This window comes from Myotis nattereri (genome assembly GCF_964212035.1).
Source record: "Myotis nattereri genome assembly, chromosome: 1".
Lineage (NCBI taxonomy): Eukaryota > Metazoa > Chordata > Mammalia > Chiroptera > Vespertilionidae > Myotis > Myotis nattereri.
Window position 1 is genome coordinate 59,671,678 of NC_138075.1, and position 23,578 is coordinate 59,695,255.

The window sequence follows — 23,578 nt, forward strand, 5'->3', positions numbered from 1 at the left end:
TACTGGATTTATGGGCAAACTATTTCAACAGATTGTGATGTTGCTTTTCTCTGTTTTCCTTCATGTTGGCCTGTTCTCTGACAGGCTTTCTGTACCTGGTAGATGCTGAAAGCTTTAAACTTTTATTTTCCCAGCTTCAACTCCAATATGAGAGAGAGATAGAGAGCTAGATTGGCCCATGTTGAGTTATACCTCTATCTGTAAACCACTGTGGCTCAAGAATTTTTCTAATATGTTTTTAAAAATTTTATCTTTATTATTGAAAGTATTACAGATGCCCCCTTTGTTTTTATTTCCCATTGACCCCCTCCACCTGCCTTTTAAAAATTGATTTCAGAGAGAGGAAAGGAGAGGGAGAGATAGAAACATCAATGATGAGAGAGAATCATTGATTAGTTGCCTCCCACTGGAGACGGAGCCGCAACCCAGGCATGTGCCTTGACCAGGAATCGAACTGTGAGCTCCCGGTTCATGGATCATTTGATGCAATGATTGTCTTGACCTTGATCACATGCCAAAATCTAGAGTCAGGATGGAATCAGTGCACCAAAATTACATGAACTGAAAGTAGAAGAGGTTGGGTAGTTCCCTAAGAAAATAAGGGTTAGTTGAAAGAACTGGATATTAAACAGAAAAAACAACAATCCACAAACAATGAAAGTTCATCTTACAATTTATTGAAGAGACTTTAGAATCCTAGATTTATTTCTTTCCCCCCACCCGCCCTCCACCCTGTGAATGTGCTTTTGGTTTCTTCATATAATCCTTTGTACCATTCCAGAATTTTGAGCTCATTTCTCCAATGGATTTCTTATTTATGGTCAAAGACTTTTGTTCACAAAATTTTATATCCAGAAGGGGCCTTTGGGAGAGTTTAGTCCAACCTCCTTTCTTTTATTGATGAAGAAATTAGACCTAGAGACATTAGATGATGTATAAAGCTTTTACAAGTTAATGATAGAACTAGGTCTAGAATCCAGCTTTTCTGCCACCCAGCCCAGTGTTTTTCTTGGTACCTCAAAGTCTTTTGAGGTTTGTTTGTTTTTTAATTTTATGTGGAAGCTATTATATAAAATTGATTAAGTTTAGAGTTGTTTCAATGGGGCCTGATCTCCATACACTGACCATTTCCACCCCACCCTTCCCCGCCTGAGAGCCCTGAAACAGCTCCAAATGGAACCTCACTTGAAAACCACCTAGAGAACATGCCAGTTGTCATGGTGTCTCTTGCAGGTGGAGGAACAGGCACAAGGCTTTGGAGTCAAATAGACCAAGGTTCAAATTTTAACAGTGTATGTTCTTGGCCCAGTTGCTTGACCTCTCAGATAGTTATTTATACAATGGAAAAATGATACCCAAGGCTGCAGCTTTTCCTGGCTCTGGGACACCATTCACAGTGCATTCTATATTTTACACTGAGGTGCTAGTTACATGGAATACAAACCCTTGGGTTTGTATAAAACAACTTGATACAGAGTCTAACTCAATGGACTTCTCTCAGGATTAAATGATATACTATATGGAAAGTACTTGGTACAGTGTGTAGCTCAAGGTAGATGCTCAAAGAATCTCTTTTATGGGAATTGGTGAGGAGTTGGTAAAATTATTAAAAGTTGAGATGAGTAACTGAGAAAAGACAGGTGATGTTTATTTTTTAAAATATATAATAATAATAATTATTTTTTAATTCTCACCCGAGGATATTTTTCCATTGATTTTTATAGAGAGTGGGAGAGAGAGGGAAAGACAGAGAGAAATATTGATGTGAGCGAAACACATCTATTGGTTGCCTCCCACATGAGCCCTGACAAGGGCCTGGGCCAGGGAGGAGCCTGTAGCCAAGGTACATGCCCCTGACTGGGGCCTTTTGGTCCACAGGCCAACCTCTGTCCACTGAGCCAAACTGGCCAGGGCTTATCTGGGAAAAGATCATCATCTGTGAAAGATTTCACGAAGCTTACTTCTTAACTTGCTATAAAAATTATGTTTTATCAGGAAGTCTGATATGTTTATTCTATGTACCTTATGACTGAATGCAAACAGAAAGTCATTCTACATGTATATAAATAACTGGAAAATAGTCCCATTAATCTTTGGCAAGTCTTAGAAAATTAAGTGACAACATTTGGAAGATATACTTACTAAATTTGAAAGCCCTAAACTCTTTGAAATGTTTGTTTCAGCTGATTCCAGAAATTTCTTCCTTGACCTGGTTTACCACCATTGTGCCTTTGGTCCTGGTGATAACTATGACAGCTGTCAAAGATGCTACAGATGATTATGTGAGTATTTGCTTTTGAGCATTCCTGAGGTCTCAATTTCAATTGTGACTTCTCAAAAGTAGAAAAAAGAGACCCATTTGGAATTTTTAAATTAAGCTCTTTTGGTCAATATGATATAAAAACTCTCTTGCTAGTTGATGATTAATACAAGTCATAGGATCAGCAATGATTTGAATAATGACTTTTTTACAATAAATGTCTGACTTCCCCACATTATATAATCTTTCAGGAATAGCACTCATTTAGATACATGAGTTCCCACAAATTGGCTTTAAAGGTCTTATTCACATAGACATACTTCATAGGAGAGTAAAATGGTAGAGCAGAAAGAAAGACATTTTGGAGAAAGACACCTTACCACACCATGTTCTAGCAGTGTAACATGATGCAAACCACTTCTTTCCTTGCCTGATAATGTGGCCAATGACATTAGCACTGTAAGAAGGACAAAACAAGATGCTGTGTATAAAGCATTTGGTACAGAGCCTGTCTTGCAGGGCGTACACAATTAATGTTTGTTCTCTGCTCCCTTCCTGTCCTGGACAGTTCTCCTCTGAGCCTTCACATCTATTGCTAAGATAGAAATTGTCAAGATGAGCCAGTCTGAGATGACTATTCTAGTCCTTTCAAACTCTTTATGTTCCAATACCAAGACACCCTTGCCAAACCTGGGCAGAAGTGAGAGTGGCCCCATCTTAACGCCCAGAGAGTGGGCTGCTCAGGGTTCAGGGCGTGAACTGATTGGTATTTTTCTGTGATGCCCAGCTATTCAACTTAGGGGACAGTTTTCAGGTTAGATATAGATGTGACTAAATACCTAATCTCCTTAGTCTTCTACTGCAGTTAATGCTTGAATATGCCTTTATTTTGTGATAATGTGGGCTGGTTCAATGAATTGGATAGCTTTATGAATCAGGATCTTGGCAGGAAACAGATGTCACTCTGAAATGGGGGAAGATTGGACTAAGATTAATAATGAGGAGACCATTTACAAAGAGTGTGGGCAAGGAAAAGCGCATGGGATAGCAACATGGGTGGCCAAACTAGCTCTCACTTGAAGAGGCAAAGGAAGGAAGCAAGTATCAAACTTGAGGCTGTAGTTGAGGGCTGCTTGCAGCAGTTGGGGCTACCTATAGAGAGGAAGCAGCCACTGTTAACCCAGCTTGAAGGAAGCCAGGGAATTTCACTTTCCTCTGGCACTCTGCTCTCTACCAGTGTCACCTATTGGCCAAACCCAACCAGAAGCCAGAGGGCAAGGACTATGTAGGTCAGCTCCCTCTGGCACAGGGCAGAGTGGAGAAGGATGGGTGTAGATTTGGAAGAGCAAACAAATTATCCAGCCCCCATGGCAATTTATGTACTTAGAAAAAAGACCTATTTCCATTTCTATTGCTTTATTGGCGGGGAGAAGATTGCATGCCAATGATGGACTGACAATTTACTCTTCTACCGCTATTATCAACTCTTTCCATGTTAAGAAATGACAAGTATCTTATTCCTCCTGGTAATACCCATTAACTTATACCCAGCAATCAGTGTAATTGTATGCCCTAAGCCAGCCGTGGGCAAATTACGGCCCGCGGGCCGGATCCGGCCATTTGAAATGAATAAAACTATTGAAATAAAAGACCGTACCCTTTTATGTAATGATGTTTACTTTGAATTTATATTAGTTCACACAAACACTCCATCCATGCTTTTGTTCCGGCCCTCCGGTCCAGTTTAAGAACCCATTGTGGCCCTCGAGTCAAAAAGTTTGCCCACCCCTGCCCTGGCCACAGCATAAAGGAAGGACTGGGATGGGTTTGGGAAGGATGTTGAAAAAGGGAAGGACTGGTTGAAGCATTTTGTATATTGTGATATTGATGTAATATTTTGAATATTTTTAAAAGGCAAAAGCACTAATTCTGATGATTATGATCTACGAAATCAGTTTCATGTTTCCTGATACTCCCCCTTGTACATCTGTGCATTTAGGCTAATGGGTTTGAAACAACACCTTATATTGTAGCTTATTACTATCTAATCTTGGCAGTTCACATAGTCTTATCGGAATGACTGCTAATTTAATTTATGAGTTTAGTAGAGGGCTCATAATATATGGATTCTTCTAAGCAATATAAGATATTTACATTACTGTAATACACAATAAGAAATAGGATCATTTGGGCATAAAAACACAAATCCACACCAAATGTGGTTCAGTATTATATTTTGATTTTAAAAGAGTACTCAGTATTTAATAAGTTCAGTGTTAACAATTACAGTTTCTAGAGAATAAAAGTACATGTTGTTACAAGTAATTTCTTGGCTTCAAAGAAATCCATAAAACAGAATAAATGATGTTCCAATAAAGCATTGAGCACATACAAAAGAGAAATGGAAGTCCCCATTCCGTGTTGAAGACATCAAAATTAATGTATGGTTTTCTCTGGAGCTCTGTGGCATATTGTCTTCTTAGAAACAACTGAAAATGTGTGGAAATTGGAAGAGCATGTGGTTAGACTTGTTCCGCTGAATAAGGTTTAGTGAGGAGGGTCTTGATTCAGATTTCGAACACGTGGAGCTGGGTCCATGGTAACCACAAGCTGTGCTCATTTTGGGCAGATGTTGATAGTGTTCAAATGAACTGAGAGTACTTTCAGTGTCCTTATTTGTGCTGACAAAGTATGATTTAATATGTCTTTTCACAAATACTTTGATTTTCAGTTTCGCTACAAGAGTGATAAGCAAGTGAATAATCGGCAATCTGAAGTGCTCATCGACAGCAAGTAAGAAATACAATCTTTGCTTTATCTTTAAGATTTCTGGCACCACAAGATGGGTCTTGACAATGAGTAGCTTGCTCTTTTAAGTAAATATATATGTCTTTCCCCCTTTATTAAAAATTGCAATGTAAGTCCATTTTGTGTTCATGGTTCTTTTTCATGCTCAGCAAATGCTTGTGCTGGACACTCAGCTTCTACCTCAAATCCCTTTGGAGTTTCTTTTGTGGAGTACAGACATATCATTGTCACTTTCCATTTCTAGGTCCAACACTATTTAGAATTGGCACACATGTGATGTCTTATATGTAGAAGATGTTTCATAAGTACTTGCATATTTAATTTGGTAATTTCTGAGGAATATTGCAAGAGAGACTTTGACACATTACTGTTTCAAATGGCAGTGATAAGAATTTTGTATTCACTCATTAATTGATTTTAGAATGAATTATTCACCATAACACAGATGTTTCCATTGCCTTTAAATTCCTCCATCAATAAAGAAATCTTTATGGGAATGGTTCTTGAATTTGAATTGCTTTAAAACATGTACTTACAAACAACAGAAAAAACAGCTCCAGGAAACTTAGCAAAAAGTAAATCTTCATTCCACGGTTTCTTACACTTTATCTCTTTGTCCTGTTTTGGCTAATAAAAACAGATGGAAAAGTAAATTTGTGGCAAGTACTTCAGTCTGGTGGTCAACATCATCTTCCCATGATTTTTAAAAAATATATGTTTTTATTGATTTCAGAGAGGAAGGGAGAAGGAGAGAAAGATAGAAACACCAATGATGAGAGAGAATCATTGATTGGCTGCCTCCTGCACACCACACGGGGGATCGAGCCAGCAACCCGGGAATGTGCCCTGACTGGGAATCAAACCATGACTTTCTGGTTCATAGTTCGATGCTCAACCACTGAGCCACACTGGCTGGGCATCTTCCCATGATTTTGAATCATTTGGATGCTTTGAAGAGTATCATTTTTAAAGGAAATATTGTAAACAAATGAATCACATGATACAAAAAATTTCAAGAAATTGAAGCTATTGAGAGGGGCTAGGTAGCCTAGACAATAACTGATAGAATTGAACTAATTAATCTCTTCATTACTAAATTTTGACCAATCACTAATTATGTAATGAATACATATAGTTTTTCTGTGTTGGATTATTTTAGAAAATGATGTTAAATACATGGTAAAGAAATATGATCTTAATTTAAACCCTTAGTTATAGAGATAGAGAGTCTCAAAGTGTGATCTTGGTGTGACATGGATAAGCCATAAAGATGCCTGGAACCTCGTGGTTCAATTCCAAGTTAGCAGGTTTTGAATTGTTGCCACTGTAGTATGGTGTTTAAAAGCATGGGTTTTATACTCAGGCTCTAGGTACGAGTTTAGTCCTGACCCTGAATAATTCTGTGCTCTAAGCAAGTTCTTCAGAGGTAGTAACTTTCATAAACTAATGTGGTGTGTGGCTTTGAGCTGTACTCTTGCATATCTTGATTTTCTTAAGTCCTGCAGTTCTGACTTGCTATTTATTAGACTGACATTAATATGATTTGGCTAATTTTCTGGGAACATCTGATGATCAGTCTTATTATCTTGACATATCATCTCTTATAAAGTGTGTTAAAATATGTACAGTTGCATAATGAATTTGAACTAATGGCCTGATTATATCTTTTAATGTCTCTCAAATTACCAGTTAAATTTGTGTTATTATACGGGCAGTGATAGATATTGAGGGCTCTACCTAGGGGCCATAGGTTAATCCAGTAACTTAAATATTCAGGAACTTGATGACCAAATGTCTCCCACGCATGCTCGCTAACATTGTCATCATTATTAGAAGTAGCATTAGTGTCGCTTTCTTGTGGTTTCGTTTAGCTTTTTGTTGAGTCCTGATGAGGTAGTATCTCTTTGTAATTCAATATGGGGTGACATTTTTAAAAAGTACTATTGCTGATGTTGTAGAGTTGAAGGGAGAAGCACATATCATTGAGAATGGAGTATTCTTTAGGATTCAGTTAAAATCAGGCAAGATTTTCCATGTGTAAGATTACCTATTACTGTGAGTTCCTTGAGGGCATCTTTCTTGATCAGGTCTGTGTCCCTTGAGCCTAACACAGTGTCTGTTAAATTTTCAAACTGAACAGTAACAAGTGTCCTTGCTGAGAGGGAATTTACCAGAAGAGCTTGATCTGTCAAATTTTGCTGCGTCCCATCGCTAGCCAACTCCTGTGGCTGGGATGGTGGTCTTTGCAGAATGTACGTGGGCTCCAGAGATTGGCTTTTCACTTTTTGGCTTTGAGAAGTTGGAGCCATCAAATGGGCTTAGGTCTGAGATAGCCCAGGGAGGTTTGTCCTCCTTGGAACTGGTTGTAGTTGAGGATGCTCTTGGTCTCTGATCAGACCATCACTATCTTCCTGTGCTCACTCCCTGTGTGCATTGCTTCTTAGGGCTTGTGCCTGCCACTTTCTTCAAAGCACTACCCTTGGGCTGCTGGAGCCAATGATTGATCGGTGTGGGAGTAAGAAAGAGCAGCACCCCTGCCTCAAATTGAACAAGCCATGAGGCATAATTTGCACCCCTGAGCTCCTCTGGAGACCAGGCTGAGGATGGGACTTTGCCTGCAATCACACCCTTGCGTGGCTTCTTCCCTTCCTTGTGTTGCTTCTCATTTCTCTTACCAGTGTATCCCAGAAGTACTTTCCTATGAGCCACTTGCATGTGAATCCGCATCTCAGGTTCTGCTTCTTGTGAACTTGATCTAAGATAGTAGTTAATGCACACTTAACTCCATGGCAATGCTAGTGGAAAATATCAGGAAAGTGCGTTTGGGTCTACGCTTGGCACCTGTGCGTTATAATCCAGGGATAAAATAAAAAGCCTGGAGGGAATCAGGGAGTCCAGGTATTTCCAGAAGTGAGTGTTATACTGGGGTGGGCACCAGCAGGTACTTGTGGCTCCCCTGTATGCTCCTGTTGGAAGGTCTTGGACTTGGGGTACATCAGGGCAGGAGCAATCATCAGCTTCTCCTGGAGGGAGAAGAAGCATGGGGGGAGGTTCCTGAGGGGAAGGGGTATAATGAAAGCACTTTGCAGGGAACCTGGGTCTATGTACGTGATCGCTGTGTGACTTTGGCAATTAATTTTCCTTCTGGTCTCCCTCTGTCTGTGCTTAGAAGCGAGGTAGGTGGGTAGCTATGTTTAGATTCAATACAGATGTATTGAGCAACTACCATGTGTGGGCTATAGTACTTCCACATATAACTCTTATAAAACCCAAGGTGTGGGTAATAGTGCCTCATTTTAGAAATAAAGTGATTAAAACCTAGAAAGGGAGTGATTTGTTCAGGGTTCCATGGCAAGTAAGAATCCAAATTAGGCTTCTACCCATTCATAAAGCAATATGTAAGTATGAACTTTGTGGTCTGATCATATGTATTTACTAGTGTTTTATATTTGAAGGGCTTTGTTTACTGATCGTTTTTAGCACTGTGCAAGCGGTGATGCTGGACATTGTAAACCTAAGCCACAAAATAACTAGAGAAATAAAACCCTTCCTTTATAACCTTCTTTTTCAATTTTAGATTTTTGGTTTTGTTACTCATATTCCTTTTAAATCAGGGCCAGTTTTCTGCATCTGCAATCTTATAATACGTGAAAGTGCTTAAAAAATAGGTGTTGTATTTGACTTGAATATAATCTTTTGGTGACTTTAGTTTTAAAACTAAGTAGGAGTGCCCTGGCCAGGTGGCAGAATTGGTTGGAGCATTGTCCTGTACACCAAAAGGTTCTAGGTACAATTCCGGGGGGGGGGGGAGGGGGAGCTATGGGAGGCAACATCTCACATTGATGTCTCTCTCTCTCTCTCTCTCTCTCTCTCTCTCTCTCTCTCAAATCAATAAAAACATATTTTGGTGAGGGTTAAAAAAAAATACTAAATAGGAGTGGCATGATTCCATACAGTAAAAATTAATATGACTGCTAAGTAGGAGGTGCATGTACTTGCCTCAGGCAAAACAACATATACCTGCGGACTGAACCTGTGAATATCAATAGATACTCAATGTTTCATAAGAGGAGGTTTCCTCAAGTCGTGCTAGCATCCTTGGCCACCGTGGGAGCAGCTGGGCAGGTGAGGGGCTGTGAGAGGGTGTCTGGAAGTTGTGGCAGAGGTCATCTAACCCAATCTCCTCAACCTGGGCTGCATATTATATCCGTGCCCCAAGCCCCAGCCCAGCTCACAGCAATTAAATGAGGGTCTTAGAGGTGAGACTCTGGTGTTTTTATAAAGTTTCCAAGATGATTCTAACATGCAGAATTAACAGCCTCTAATGGCAGCCATCTCTTTATCCATATCTATATCTCTATGTTTATATCTCTCTAATATTAAAAGCAACTAAGAAAAGAAATTCCATTAATTTTTAAAATGGTAAGCATAGTTTTTCATATTATAACTCTCTTTACAAAGGAATGATTCTATAATGCTTAAAGGTTGCATAACATTCCATTACATGCATGTCTCATAATTCAAATGAGTACTTCCTTATCGTTTGATATTTCATCCGTTTTTAATTTAAAATATTGTTGTTTTTTTATCTTTCTGAATTGATAGATCAAATCTGGGTTTTTGGGACATATTTATAAACTCACCTAGGAAGATTACATTGTACCCATTATTTCCTATATGAAGTAATTAGAACTTGAAGCATTATTTCTCAGTCCACTGAATATCAGAGAATCTAGGGTTTAAGTGTGAGCAGGACCAGGTTGAGCATAGTGATTAAACCTTGGGAGGGTTCAGTTTCATCAAACATGAGGGTTCCTGGATGGGTGGCTCTCAGACTTCCAAGTTTATATTTTCTTTTCTAAAAATATATTTTTTATTGGTTTTAGTGAGGGAGAGAGAGAGAAAGAAACATCAATGATGAGAGAGAATCATTGGCTACCTCCTGCACGCCCCACACTGGGGATCAAGCCAGCAATCCAGGCATATGCCCTGGCAGGGAATCTAACCATGACCTCCTGGTTCATAGGTTCTGCTCAACTACTGAGCTACACCAGCCAGGCCAAAGTTATTTTTTCTTAATCATGGAAGAAACCCCCCAAATTTTCTGTTTTAAAAAATATATTAGGGACATATGCAAATCCCCAAACATCAATAATTTGTGACAGTTGTATATAAGTTTTATATTATGGTTACTAGCTACATAGCACTCATGTGTAAAGCATGTACATCAGTTGCGGCCTGCAGAGTTCCTGAATGCATCTGGGCAGTGACTGGGCAGCGTGACCAGCAGATCCTTCAGGAGGCTGTGATGGGACTCTTTCCGTCTTCTTTGTCCTGCCAGATTAGAGGCATGTAGACTGTTGTTCAAAAGATCTATCATTTGCTGCTGAATTATTGGAAATAACTTACCCAAGAGAGAGAGAAATTCATGTATGGCACTGCCTTCTGTTGGATTTGATCCGAAATGTCAGTCATGGGTAAGAGTGGATTATTATTAAATATGCTCCTCCTTTTTCTCCTTGGGCACCTGCAAGAAAAAATACTTCAAGCTGACACATAGTTGGTGAGCCTGTGTGCGTCTTGTAAGTGAGGGAGTGGGATGCTTGAGGTTTTGGGATTCTGTAGGGAGAGCTGATGAACCCTTCATTGAGTTACCTTGTCTTCATCAAGGCTTTGTTGGCTTGCAATTGGAGTGGAGGCTTCTGTGGTTAAACACATGGCAGAACCCCAACTTTCTGAGATTTAAATTTTTTTTGTTATCTCCAGCCCACCCAGATCATTTATATGTTACTAGAGGCCCGGTGCACAAAAATTTGTGCACTCAGGGGGGAGGGGGGTCCCTCAGCCCGGCCTGTGCCCTCTCGCAGTCTGAGTCCCCTCAGGAGATAACGACCTGCTGGCTTAGGCCTGCTCCCGGGTGGCAGAGGGCAGGCCCAATCCCTAGGTGCAGCCCCTGGTCGGGCTCAGAGCAGGGCCCATCAGGGGGATTGGGGCTCCATACCCTGTCACACACAGAGCAGGGCGGTCGGGAGGCTGTGATGCCACCCTCAGTCACGCTCAGGGTAGGGCCGATTAGGGGGTTGGGGCACTGTCCCCTGTCACACTCAAGGCAGGGTCAATGGGGAGGTTGTGGTGCCACCCCCTGACACGCTCAGAGCAGGGCCAATCATGGGGTTGGGGCGCTGCCTCCTGTCACGCACAGAGCAGGGCCAATCAGGGGGTTGGGGCGCCGCCACTCTCACACTCAGGGCATGGCCGATGGGGAGGTTATGGCTCTACCCTGTCACACACAGAGCAGGGCCCGTGGGGGGTGGGGGGTTGGGGCACCGCACCCTGTCACACACAGAGCAGGGCCGATCAGGGGGTTGGGGTGCCGCACCCTGTCACACACAGAGCCGCAGGGCAATCAGGGGATTAGGGAGCTCCCCCCTATCAGGCACAGAGCAGGGCTGATCAGGGGGTTGGGGCGCCTTCCCCTGTCATGAACAGAGCAGGGCGGATAGGGAGGTTGTGGCCCCACCCCCTGTCACACACAGAGCCACAGGGTGATCAGGGGGTTTGGGCCCTGCCCCCTGTCACGCTGATCCTGGTGCCGGGAGGCCTCGCGGCTCCGCTGATCCCGGTGCTGGGAGGCATGTTACCCTTTTACTATATAGGGTAGAGGCCTGGTGCACGGGTGGGTGCCGGCTGGTTTGCCCTGAAGGGTGTCCTGGATCAGGGTAGGGGTTCCCACTGGGGTGCCTGGCCAGTCTGGGTGAGGGGATGAGGGCTGTTTTCAGGCTGGTGGGTGACTGAAGCTCCCAACTGCTCCTTTTTTTCTTTTTCTTTTTTTTATTCTGGGCCAGCTTTAGCTTTGAGGCTTGGCTCCAGCTCTTAGGCCTCGGCTGCTGAAAGTAGGTTTCTGGCCTTTGCTTACAATGTTGCGATTCTGCTGACTGAAGCCTGGACTAAAGCAGGTTTCTGGGGTTTTGTTTAGCTTCTATATTTGTTACATAGTTGCTAGAGTTGCAGCTCAGAGGCCTGCAGCGGCAGGCGGGGAACGTTGGAGTCCTCTGTCACTGAAGCAAGCAAGCCTCATGTTAGTTTCAAGCTGCCTGGCTGCTGGCCACCATCTTGGCTGGCAGTTAATTTGCATATTGCCCTGATTAGCCAATGGGAAGGGTAGCGGTCGTACGCCAATTACCATGTTTCTCTTTTATTAGATAGGATTAGAGGTTCAGTGCACAAATCCGTGCACCAGTGGGGTCCCACTGCCTGGCCTGTGGGATTGAGCCGAAACCATCTCTCTGACATCTTCCGAGGGGTCCTGGATTGTGAGAGGGCACAGGCCAGGCCGAAGGACCCCACCAGTGCACGATCGGGGCCAGGGTGGGATGCAGGAGGTTGGCCAGCAGGGGAGGGACCACAGGAGGGCTCCAGGGCATGTCCAGCCCGTCTCACTCAGTCCCAATCTGCTGGACCCCAGCAGCAAGCTAATGTACCAGACTGAGTATCTGACCCCTGGTGGTCAGTGCATGTCATAGCGAGCAGTTGAGCAGCCTTAGCATATCATTAGCATATTAAACTTTGATTGGTTGAATGGCCAACTGGACACTTAGCATATTAGACTTTTATTATATAGGATGATGGTACCACTGGGACTAGGGGACAGCTATTTAGGGTTATATGAAGAGACTGCCTATTTGAAAGAAAAATTGAGGCAAAAAACTTGATTTTCTTTCAAAAAATGTTAATAAAACATACTATTATGGGTTTAAATGACAGTGAGTTTAAAAGCAAGCTAATGGGAGTAATCTCAATGCTTTTTTTCCAGAGGAAGTTGTTTAAAAATTAATTTAATTTTTAGCTCATGCTGCTAAGTCATAGAAAATATGTTTCAAAAATAGTTTCACCCTCAATAAATTAATTTCAGTTTCTTCAGTCTTGGATTGATCATTTCTTGGGCAGTTTCTGCATGTCAGTTTTGCAGATGGAACTGTCCATTTGCCAATGTGCTGGTTTCTGTATGTGAGCCATGGCACTGTTAAGGTTCTTATAAATGATTTTCTATTGTAATCAATTATTATAATGCATAAATACATTTTTTTTGTGTTAAATTTCTAAATGGTGACTATTTCCCCAAATGAGGTACATCTTGAAATAACAGGAAATTATAACACTTTCAAAACTCTGTACATGGGCTTTTCAGTGGAGTCTCCTGATTTCTTTTTAAAATTTATATAATCCAGATGTTAGCTGCTCTCTTTTTCTCCTCTTAAAGCTCCCTCAGATATCCCCCCCAAACAAAGCATTAGAGAGAAAGGTAGAGTTGAATGAAGATTTTGTGGGGGTCATATATGAGGGGTTTTATATCACATACTTCACAGCGAACAATGTGAAATCCCACTTTAACATTTTTCTTCCTCAAAGTTCTTTCAGCAGCTGGCCTTGTGTAATCTCTTTCCCATTCAGTGCTCAGTGTAGTTGGCTCCAATCTCATTCTCTCAGTATCTGGGGCCCCTCATATTTATCTCCCTTTTATTACTCAAAGTACTTTGGTTCATCCTTGGCTCTGAACTCAAACCCATCACAGCTGCTCACTAAAATAGCAGATTCTTATGTAATGAGGACCCACTTATCTTGCATGACAATGAAAGCTTAAAATACACCATGTTCTAGGTAATATTTAAAACTTGATTCTCTCTACTTAAAAAAAAATAGATTTATGTATCTCTTCTCCATTGTCACAGGGAGGAGATCTAGAATTTCCTTTGAAAAAACAAACCCAAAACTTAACCACAAAGGCTTTAGGAGTTAATAATGTAAAGCCCTCTTAAGATCCTAAAATCTGAAAGCTAAAGGAGATTATAATATTATAGTGAGTAAATTTGGTTTTAATCAGAGCCCACATGTTGTCAATACCAAACCAAACAAATGTTTTAACAGCATCTGTTGATTAACTACTTATTGTTGATCAACTACTTACACATTTCTGCTACAGAAACATTTTGCTTTAAATATTCTGAGATAGTATCAATGAGTTAATTTTTCCGTGCATTTTAGATTGGTATGTTATCTGTTTGCTGTAGTGGGAGATTAAGAAAACTTAAAGGAGTACAAAGAAAATATAGAAGTTACTGTTGGTTCCAGCACCCCGCTTAGAGTAAACTACAATGAACTTGTGAAGGCATTTTATTGATCCTGTTCCTCCCCAATCTTTACTTTCTTCTCTCTCTCTCTCTTTTTTTTATTACCCTTTCAACCCTTCCACACAATATTCACTTAAAAAATAATTATTTTACTATAAATTATTGTCATGGTTTGAATGGTGGCCCCCTAAGAAATATGTCCACTGGGGCCTTGCATATAATTTTCTTTGGAAAAAGGGTCTTGGCATATATAATTAAGGATCTTGAGGCGAGCTCATCCTTGTAATCTATCACAAGTGTGAATACAAGAGAAGAGAAGGAAAGAAAACACATAGCAAAGCAGATAATGTGAAGATGGAGGCAGAGATGGGGGTTAACTAGTCCAAGTCATGGAATGCATGAGGCTACCAGAGTTGGGGAGTGAGGCATGGATCAGATCTTCCTCTGGAGACTCCAAAGTGAGTGCCACCCTGATGATGCCTGGATTTTGGACTTTAACCTCTAGAACTGAGAGAGAATAAGCTTTTGCTGTTTTAACCATCTAGTTTGTGGTAATCTGTTATAGCAGACCTTGGAAATGAATGCTCTCTTGTTTTTAGCTTTTAGTTGAGAGGTTCTGTTTGTTCATTTTTTTTACTCAAATGACATTTATGAAATGCCTACTGTGTGTCAGGCAGGATGCTATATGCTGGGGATGCAAAATTAAATTAGGCACAATTTCTGCCTTGAATATAATGCAGTCACACATATATGGTATTCAATAAGCTTATCTGTAGGATTGTCACAATGCTCTCAGCATTTTATTGTTTTTACTAACAAGTAAGGCGAGTGAGAAAAATGACTAATCTCATTAGGAATGTGCAGCTTTTGAAAATTCTTATCAATATACAGGCTCTGTAGACAAACCAATGCCAGGTGGCAGAAAAAAATTCAGTAGGATTTGGGAACCTGGTTGGAAATGATGCCTTGACGCTGTAACTCAGGCAAACACTAAACCACCTTTCAACTTGAGTAGTATTCTCAAAAACTAAAATCTATTTTCTTATTTCATGCCAAGAATTAAAAAAAAAATTATTTCTGCTTGTTGACTTTTGGCAAGAATTAGATGTGCAGTAATACAAGAAGAAAAACAAAGAGGGGCAGAGAGCATAGAAAGTAAGAGTAATGATCTCTAAATTATATCCAAAGACTCAAAGTACCTGGGAAATCTGGGGGCTATAAGAGTGATATTGTCAGCAACACCTGGAAAGAGATCTCTGGCAGTGGTATTGCGGACCAGTTACCAGCGATAAGGAAGGAAGGAAAAGTGTAACTCGGATTGTGATATTAAACATTGCAGAAGGAAGCAAATGAATCCTAATGATGGAGAAAGAATAGATTTTGAAGATGGTGTGGTGGGTGGGTGGAAAGAGATCAACCAAAGAACTTGTATGCATATATGCATAACCCATGGACACAGACAATGGGATGGTGAAGGCCTGGGTTGGGGGGTGGGAGTGGACTAGGGGAATAAAGGGGACATATGTAATACTTTCAACAATAAAGTTTAAAAAAATAAAAGTTGATAGCATTTTTAAAAGGAGAATATAGGTGCAATAAAGTTTGCTTTCTGTAAGTTTTAGAAAAGGAGTGAGCATTCATTCAAAATAAGTACTTATTGGATTTTAAGTTTGACTAATGTCCTATGTTAAGGCCAGTATGAGAGAGTTTGAAGGGGAAAGAAGAAAAGCAAAGTATTGAGAAATGGAATTAAGATTAGAGAGGGCTTCATGGAGGAGAACACAGGAACATCAGTAAGATAGAAGGGGCTATGTTGGCAACAAGGGATGAATTTTATTTGGATCATTTAAATTGCTCTGTGTGTCAACCACACCTGTTAAGATTTCATCAGGGACATGAAGTAGAATTCAACAGGGGCAGAGTAGTGGCAGGATTTCATGTTAACCACTCATCCACCTATCATTCAAGCCACACTTATGTGACACTCCTCTGTACCAGCCACTATGCTAGATACTGGGGATATAGGGATTACTGAGACCCATGTTCCTTCCCTCAAGGAGCCTGGAGTTTAGGGGAAGAGATGGACAAATAAACAGACTATTTTACAGGAATAAGTGCCATGAGAAAAGGAAACCCGAGATGCTGTGGGAGCACACACACACACATGTGGGAAGACCCTAACACAAGTTGGAAGGCCAGTAGCAGGGCTTTTATTGTCTCAGAATAACTCATGGAAGAATTGCCCCCCAGCAAAGATCAGCCACTGAAGAGCTAATTGAATGATGGGGTGTGAGAGAGGGGAGATCAGAGGAGGATTAGGGAAGGATCCAGGCTACAAATGATGGCTAGCTCTTCATATTGTAAGTAGAAGGAAGCTAAGACCATGCTAGATGAAAAATACAGAGAAATGATCTGGAATACATTCATTCTCTCCCTATCTCTTTCCCATCTCCCCAGCTATGTGCTCTAGTAAAGTGTGGTTCATGACTGCCTTCCTCATATATAGACTGCTCATACAGGACTGTTGGAACCTGCATTGTCTTTTCCACCCCGTGAGGTAGGAGAGTGTTGGGAAAAGACCACCAGCCTGGTGTCAGGAGGCTGAAGTCTGGTCCCGGCTCTATCACTAATTGGCTGTGTGACTAAGAACCATGGACTTCAGTTTTCTCAGCTTAAAACAAGAGGGTTGGTTACCAGTAATTTTCAAACTCTTTCCAATAAGCAGAGCCCTTTCAAATGAAATCTTATATGGAAGCTCAACATACAGAACAGATATAAGTGTTGCTGCTCAGGATGAAACTTGGTGGGGGTCCAGATGTGTTCTTGGCTGCTCTCTCATCCTCTGTGGTGGCCCTGGAGGGGCCTCTATGGACATCAGTGGGCTGTATAGTGCTTGTCCAGATGAGGTCTGAGAACTGCCTGGATCCAGATCAATGGGGCACAAATTCTTGAGCCTTTCCCCAGACTTCCAGAATAAAGACCTCAAGGTTTGAGACCTATGACCCTATTTTAATCAGCCCTTATTTGAACTTTTATGCACATTGAAATTTGAGTGCCATTGGGTTAGATACCTCAAGGTTCCCCCCAGTCTTTAAATATTGAGACTCTGTGACCCTCTTTTGCTTTGTTGTGATGGTGAAGAACCTAAGAAGGGAAGTCAGAGATTCTACAAGATAAAAAGACTTAACTGAAAATGGGGAGTCAGAAGTGTAAGGGTGAATATTATGTTAATAACAATAATAGTAATAATAGATGCAGTAATAGTAATAATAATAACAGATGGCAGTGGAAGAGGACAATTGGATATAAGTGAATAGGTTACAGAATCGATTAAGGAAAGTAGAGAGCAACTTTAACCACAGGATCTTCTAAAACTGAAGATATTGTATTCCAGATGGATGAAATTGTAGCAAAAAGTGTCAGGAGATGATCCAGAGCATGAAGCTGCTAGATATAACACCCTGATGAGATCTTTCCATAAATCCTGTGCTCACCTCTATCATAGCACGTAGCATCTTCATGGTCTCCTTACCATTCATCTGTTTGTCTATATATACTGAAGCTGTTAGATGCTGGGAATACAGTGAACCCAAACAGACAAACAGTCATGCTGAGTGGCATTTAATTAAAAGCTGAGGCAAGACTGCTGCTAAGGAAATGATTATAGCTCTAAAGAAAGAGGGGTGTGTGTGTGTGTGTGTGTGTGTGTGTGTGTGTGTGTGAGAGAGAGAGAGAGAGAGAGAGAGAGAGAGAGAGAGAGAGAGAGAAGAGAGAATTAATTCGGCAAGGGGGTGATGGGACGAAAAGGAGAATTGCAGATAGAGGTAATGGCATGTGCAAAGGTTCTGTGGACAGAGGGAGGGTGGGGATTATGAGGGATTGAGTTTCAGAAGCACAGAGAGAAAGGCTGAGAGAAGAGCAGTGTGAGATGAGGCCGGACCCTGCAGGGCCTTGAAGACCACGTTAAGAGTATGGAAGGTGGAGAAGGGTGGGTGGGTGGGAAGAGATCAACCAAAGAACTTGCAGGCATATATGCATAACCCATGGACACAGACAATAGGGTGGTGAAGGCCTGGGAGGGGGTTGGGGGTGGGCTAGAAGAGGTCAATGGGGGAAATAGGGAGACATATGTAATACTTTCAACAATAAAGATTAAAAAAAAATTTGGGTCTTTTTCTTAAGAACAGAGAAAATACATGGAAAGGATTTACCTTTTGGAAGGCAGCTAAGCTCACCACTATACCACCAACGCAGGATTTACCTTTTGAAAAGCCCATGCCTGCTGCATGGGGGAGAAAACCAATGGAGGGGGCCAGGGTAGATGTAGGGAGAAGGTAGCTTTCTATTGCTGTACTTGTCTGTTCTTATACTACTGTGAGTTACTGGAGGCTGAAACAATTTCTATGTTCCCATCACACCCCTGAACAGTGTCTTGTATCCAGATGATGCTCAATAATTATATGATGGATGAGCCACATACATTTAAATGAATTAAATGAATTATTTGGAGTCAAGGTCACAATATCTTTTATGTACTTTACTTTCCCCCTTTTTCTTCCCTCCAGCTAATATGGGGCAAGGGGAGGTGTTCACATATTGCATGTTCTTTGAACATCATTGTCTGCTGTCATTACCACTTCAGACTAGTGTTTTCTGTGGGGTATTTGGATAACAGCTCCATCTTTAATCCAAGCACTCAGCATAACTGGGGGTCTTCCTGACATTGCCACACCTTAATGTGCCTGGGCCCATGTCTGACATTTAAAGAAAGGGACAGAATTAAGTCCATCTGGGCTTCATTTCTGAATGAGCAGAGCTCAAAGTAGTGTTTGAAACAATGCTTACTATTTCTTTTGCAGCTCCCCTCTCGCCCCACCCCCTCCACGTCCCTCCCCCGTCACATCGTGTTGAAAAACAAGCACGTCAGAACCTGGGACAGAGGTGTAGAGATAGGCTTCCTCATGTTCACATTAGATGTTGGCCTCCAATTGGACTTTGTGAACTGCCTGGCTAATAATTCCTGTTAATCCATATTGCCTCATCTGGTTACCTTGCCCTTCACCAGGCATTTCTGTTTAGACATATTTTCCCCCCTCACACAGCTAAATTTAAGGCTAAATTTTCAAATCAAATGCTCATGTGGCTGGTTGCCTGAGAAATCACATGTGGGAGCTGAGAGACCCACACAGGGAACTTGCCCTCGCTTCTGGAGAGTGGGTCTGGAAGCCATATGAATTGTAAATAGTTTTAAAATGTAAAAAAGTAAAGCTTTTTGCCAAAAGGCGAGAGCGGAGTTTCTTTTTCCCCCTTTCTAGACTCAGTTATTAGGTATCTGTTGAAAATTATTGACCTCTATCACAGAATCTGTTTACTGTCTCTATCAGCTGCAGCCTGACCAGCCAGATTTACCCCCCGTGAGGGCTCAGCTCTGCCAACACTTGCTTTATTAGAAATAGGGTTGAGGGTCACAGCTATGAACCACGAGTACAGTTGTTAGATACATAATTTTCATGGAAATTTGCCTTCGTTCATGGAATACTTCCTTCTGAAACTTGGGTGATAGAAATAGGTTAATATTTTTTAAAACAACAGAGCCTAGTCCAGCTGATGTGTCTCAGTGGCTGAGTGTTGACCTATGAACCAGGAGGTCAAGGTTCACTTCCTGGTCAGGGCACATGCCTGGGTTGCAGCTCCGTCCCCAGTGTGGGGCATGCAGGGATCAATGATTTCCCCTCATCATTGGTGTTTCTATCTCTCTCCCCACCTCCCTTCCTCTCTGAAATCAATAAGAATATGTTTAAAAATATAAAATAACAGAGGCTAATTTTCCAATAAGAGCAAGAAAGAAAATGAATAGGAAAAGGGACATGGCTTCCTTTACTTGCTCCCCACCAAGTACCTAACGCACTACACCATCACTGCCCACGTGGAGAAACATTGCTCAGCGTATGTCCCGTGCCTTTGTGCTTCCTTCTCTTACCTGATCTTTCGTTATAGAAAGTAGTTCCATAGACTTTTGTTGTTGTTGCTTTTGGCTTTCATTCTTGTGGGCGCCAAGGCACAGAGACAGTTACTATTTCTTACCTATAGACTACCAGATACACCCTTCCATTCTGTATTGGCAAATATCTTCTGATTCCTCTCATTTTCCTCTTGTGTTCCAAACTTCGTCCTTTTTTTCTGTATTGTATTTCTCACTCCTTTTCTAGGGTAAAGAAAAAAGAAAACTAGAGTTGAGATACAAAGATTGATAGGAAAACAATATTCAATATAGGCCCTTTTGTGGAATATTTTAATTGATTTGTAGGGAGAAAGGGAGGGGGAGAGAGATGGAAACATCAATGTGAGGGCAGAACATCGATCGACTGCCTCCTGCACACCCCCCTCCCCCCCCCTGCCCCCCACTGGAGATGAAGCCTGAAACCTGGTTTTATTTGTAATCGGCAAAAATATATGTGCCCTGATCGGGAATCAAAACAACAACCTTTTGGTGCGTGAGATGATGCCCAACCAGCTGAGCCACACTGGCCAACACAATATAGGCCCTTTTAATTAGGGAACATCTTAGGATATTAGATGTCTAAAAAGGTAGAGATTATAGCAGAGCTTATGCAAATGAATATGCAAGGATCGCAGCATAAATGCTTACAATTGGTGTGCAGATTTGTTGATGTTCAGTTCAAATCTGGTACTGATAATGTCAAACTGCTTAAATGGTACCTAATTGTTGGCCACCATCTCTGGCATGAAATCTCCCAATTAACCAAGTCGAAAATACAATTCCCAGCAGTGGGTCTTGTGATTAGGAAAGAAATTCAAAAGAGAGCAGATTGCTTATACACATATGTAGATATATTTTTGCAGATTACAAATAACACCATCAGGCCTGAAACCCCCTGATAACGAGATAAAAAGGACTTAGGGGAGTGAGAGGCCAGCCTGTCATTGCTCTGAAGCAAAAGACTTCATCCTGGAGCTGGGTGGAGCACACATATAGAGTGTTTCCCAGAAAGCAATTGAAAGGGCAAGATTTTGGCAGAAAGGTTTCATTTTCCTAACAGAGAAAACCAGAGTCTATTCCAGACAAAAGGCTTCCTCTAGATATGTCCAGGGCGCAGAAAATTCTAGAGTCTTTGGGATTTGAGTGATGCCAGAGAGCAATAAAGGGATTGCATTAGAAGGCCTTTATTGTCCCTCTGGCCTCTAAAACATAAGAAATGGAACCACCATTTGACATAGCAGTCCTCAACCCAAAGCTTTCAGCTGTTCCAGGCATTTACAGAGCTGTGGTCTACGAGGCATGGGCCAGCAGATGTGTAAGGATCTCACAAGAAGCCAAGTTTACCTAGGCCTGCAGGGCCCAGGCAGAGTGGGTTAGTTTGGGAACTCTTGTTCATGCCCTGCATTGGGGCAGGGGAATGTGTTAGCAGCTCCTGCTTACACCGCAATCCTACTGGCTTAGATGGGGAAAAACTGAGAGGGCTCAACAATACAGCAGGTCTTCCTGGGGCCAGTTGGACTATTGTCCCAGCACAATTAAAACCAGATATACGGCTTCTCTGGATAAAAGAGGAATGTTTAGGCCTTAGTTCTCCAAATTTTAAGTATTTTCAATGTACTAAAGCTGACTAACTTGCCATTGCTAGTTTCATGGATTCAAGCTTTGTGGGGGGAGAGAAAAACCAGTGGGTAGTTTCAGTATTGTGTGTGTGATGATGGAAATATGCATGGGCTGCCATGGAAGTACTCACAGGGGATACCTCGCCCAGCTTAGGGGTCAGAGGAAGTTTCCTGAAAGAGGTGAGTCTTTAACTAAAATTAATTTTAAATAGTCAGAAACCCAGAAAAGTAAAAATTTATACTTTTGAAAAGAGAAGTATTAACCCTTGTATTTATTTGCTTATATTTTATAAATATGCATAATTGCAGAGAAGCCCATACAATTTTGTATTTCAGTACTTTCTTTTGATACAATAACTCATATATGACATTAAAGATTCCTTGAAAACATTTTTAATAGCTGAATAATAGATATGCTATAATCGATTATTTCTCTATTGTTGGAAAATTGTTTATTTTTTTGTATTTAATGAATGACTCTCAGAGGAACATCTTTGTATATAAATTTCATATGATTCTTTAATCATTTCTTTAGGCTAAATTTCTAGGGAATTGAGACTCTGCCCTTTTAAAAAGATTCTTTTTATTTTTAAAAGATTCTTAATACATGTTATTATATTCTAGGAAGTTTCTTCCCATTTATCTCCCTGTTTAAATAAATGAGTGGTTTTACCACTCGATCACAACTTTGAATATTATCTAGGCCACTGGATAAGTATAAACAGGTATCTTGTTATTTTAAAAATTCATTCATTTCTAGTGAAGGTGATTATTTTTTCAAGTATTTATTAACTGTATTATTTCTTTTTTTAGTGATTTTTCTACTTATATTCATTGCCTATTGTTGGTTTATAGTTTATTTTGTGTCCTGTTTGAGAATTTATTAAAAATGTATTATTATTATTATTGATTAAGTTATTACATATGTATCCTTATTCCCAAATCCCCTCCCCCCATCCCCCCACTCATGCCCTCACCCCTCTGTTGTCTGTGTCCATTGGTTAGGCCTATATGCTAGCATTCTAATAAATTCCTCCAAGGGGGAACACCCCTGATTGTACACGAGATATTGCTTCAGGGTTTTTGCTAGCGTAGGGTACATGCTGAGCATAATTTTCTAAGCAGGACCGGATTGTGCTAACTTATCTACATTCCAAACAGTTTTCTTTCTATAGGATAATTCCGATAAAAACATATTCCTGCTAAAAACTCCTTAGTAACTCCTCTCCCCATTCCTTACCGTCATAGCACCTATTTCAATCAAGCTTCCAGCTAGCCTTTCTAACATTGTCTATAGTCGCGCAGAACTACTTGCTTTGCTTAAACCTGCGATGTGCTCTTTCCCTTCTCCCTTTTTCATCCATCAGGGCTCAGCTCCTGTGTTAACCATCTCTAGAAAACCCTCTGATATCTATTTCAGGCAGGTAGAACAATCAGTACCCTCTCTGTGCTCCCATAGCAGGTACCTGTTACCAGGCTAGAGGTAAGCATGACATTGTAACAGTCCATTTTAAGCCTCCCCCTTGACTGTGGCCTGTTCAGGTGGGAACCACATTGCATTTATCCCCAGTGCTTGGCCCACTACCTGGCTTGTAGTAGATGCTCACTGTTTGTTGAGTTCAGCAGAATCCACTTTTCCAACCAGCAACATACATTCAGGACATAGATAATAATAAAGAAATTGGAAATTTAAAGACATAAAAGAAGTTGGCATCTTTGTGGATGTACATCTTCCATTATAGCCAGTCAGAAGTACATTGAG

The 23,578-nt window shown here is 41.1% G+C and overlaps 1 protein-coding gene across 1 annotated transcript in view; it reads left to right on the plus strand.

Moving 5' to 3' along the window:
• Positions 1-23,578, plus strand: part of LOC308521002 (putative phospholipid-transporting ATPase IM) — a 119,392-nt gene that overhangs the window by 48,955 nt on the left and 46,859 nt on the right. The window contains exons 5-6 of the mRNA XM_081093742.1: positions 2,184-2,282; positions 4,992-5,053. Of these exons, the coding sequence (XP_080949868.1) occupies positions 2,184-2,282; positions 4,992-5,053 (161 nt within the window). The remainder of the gene's footprint in view (positions 1-2,183; positions 2,283-4,991; positions 5,054-23,578) is intronic.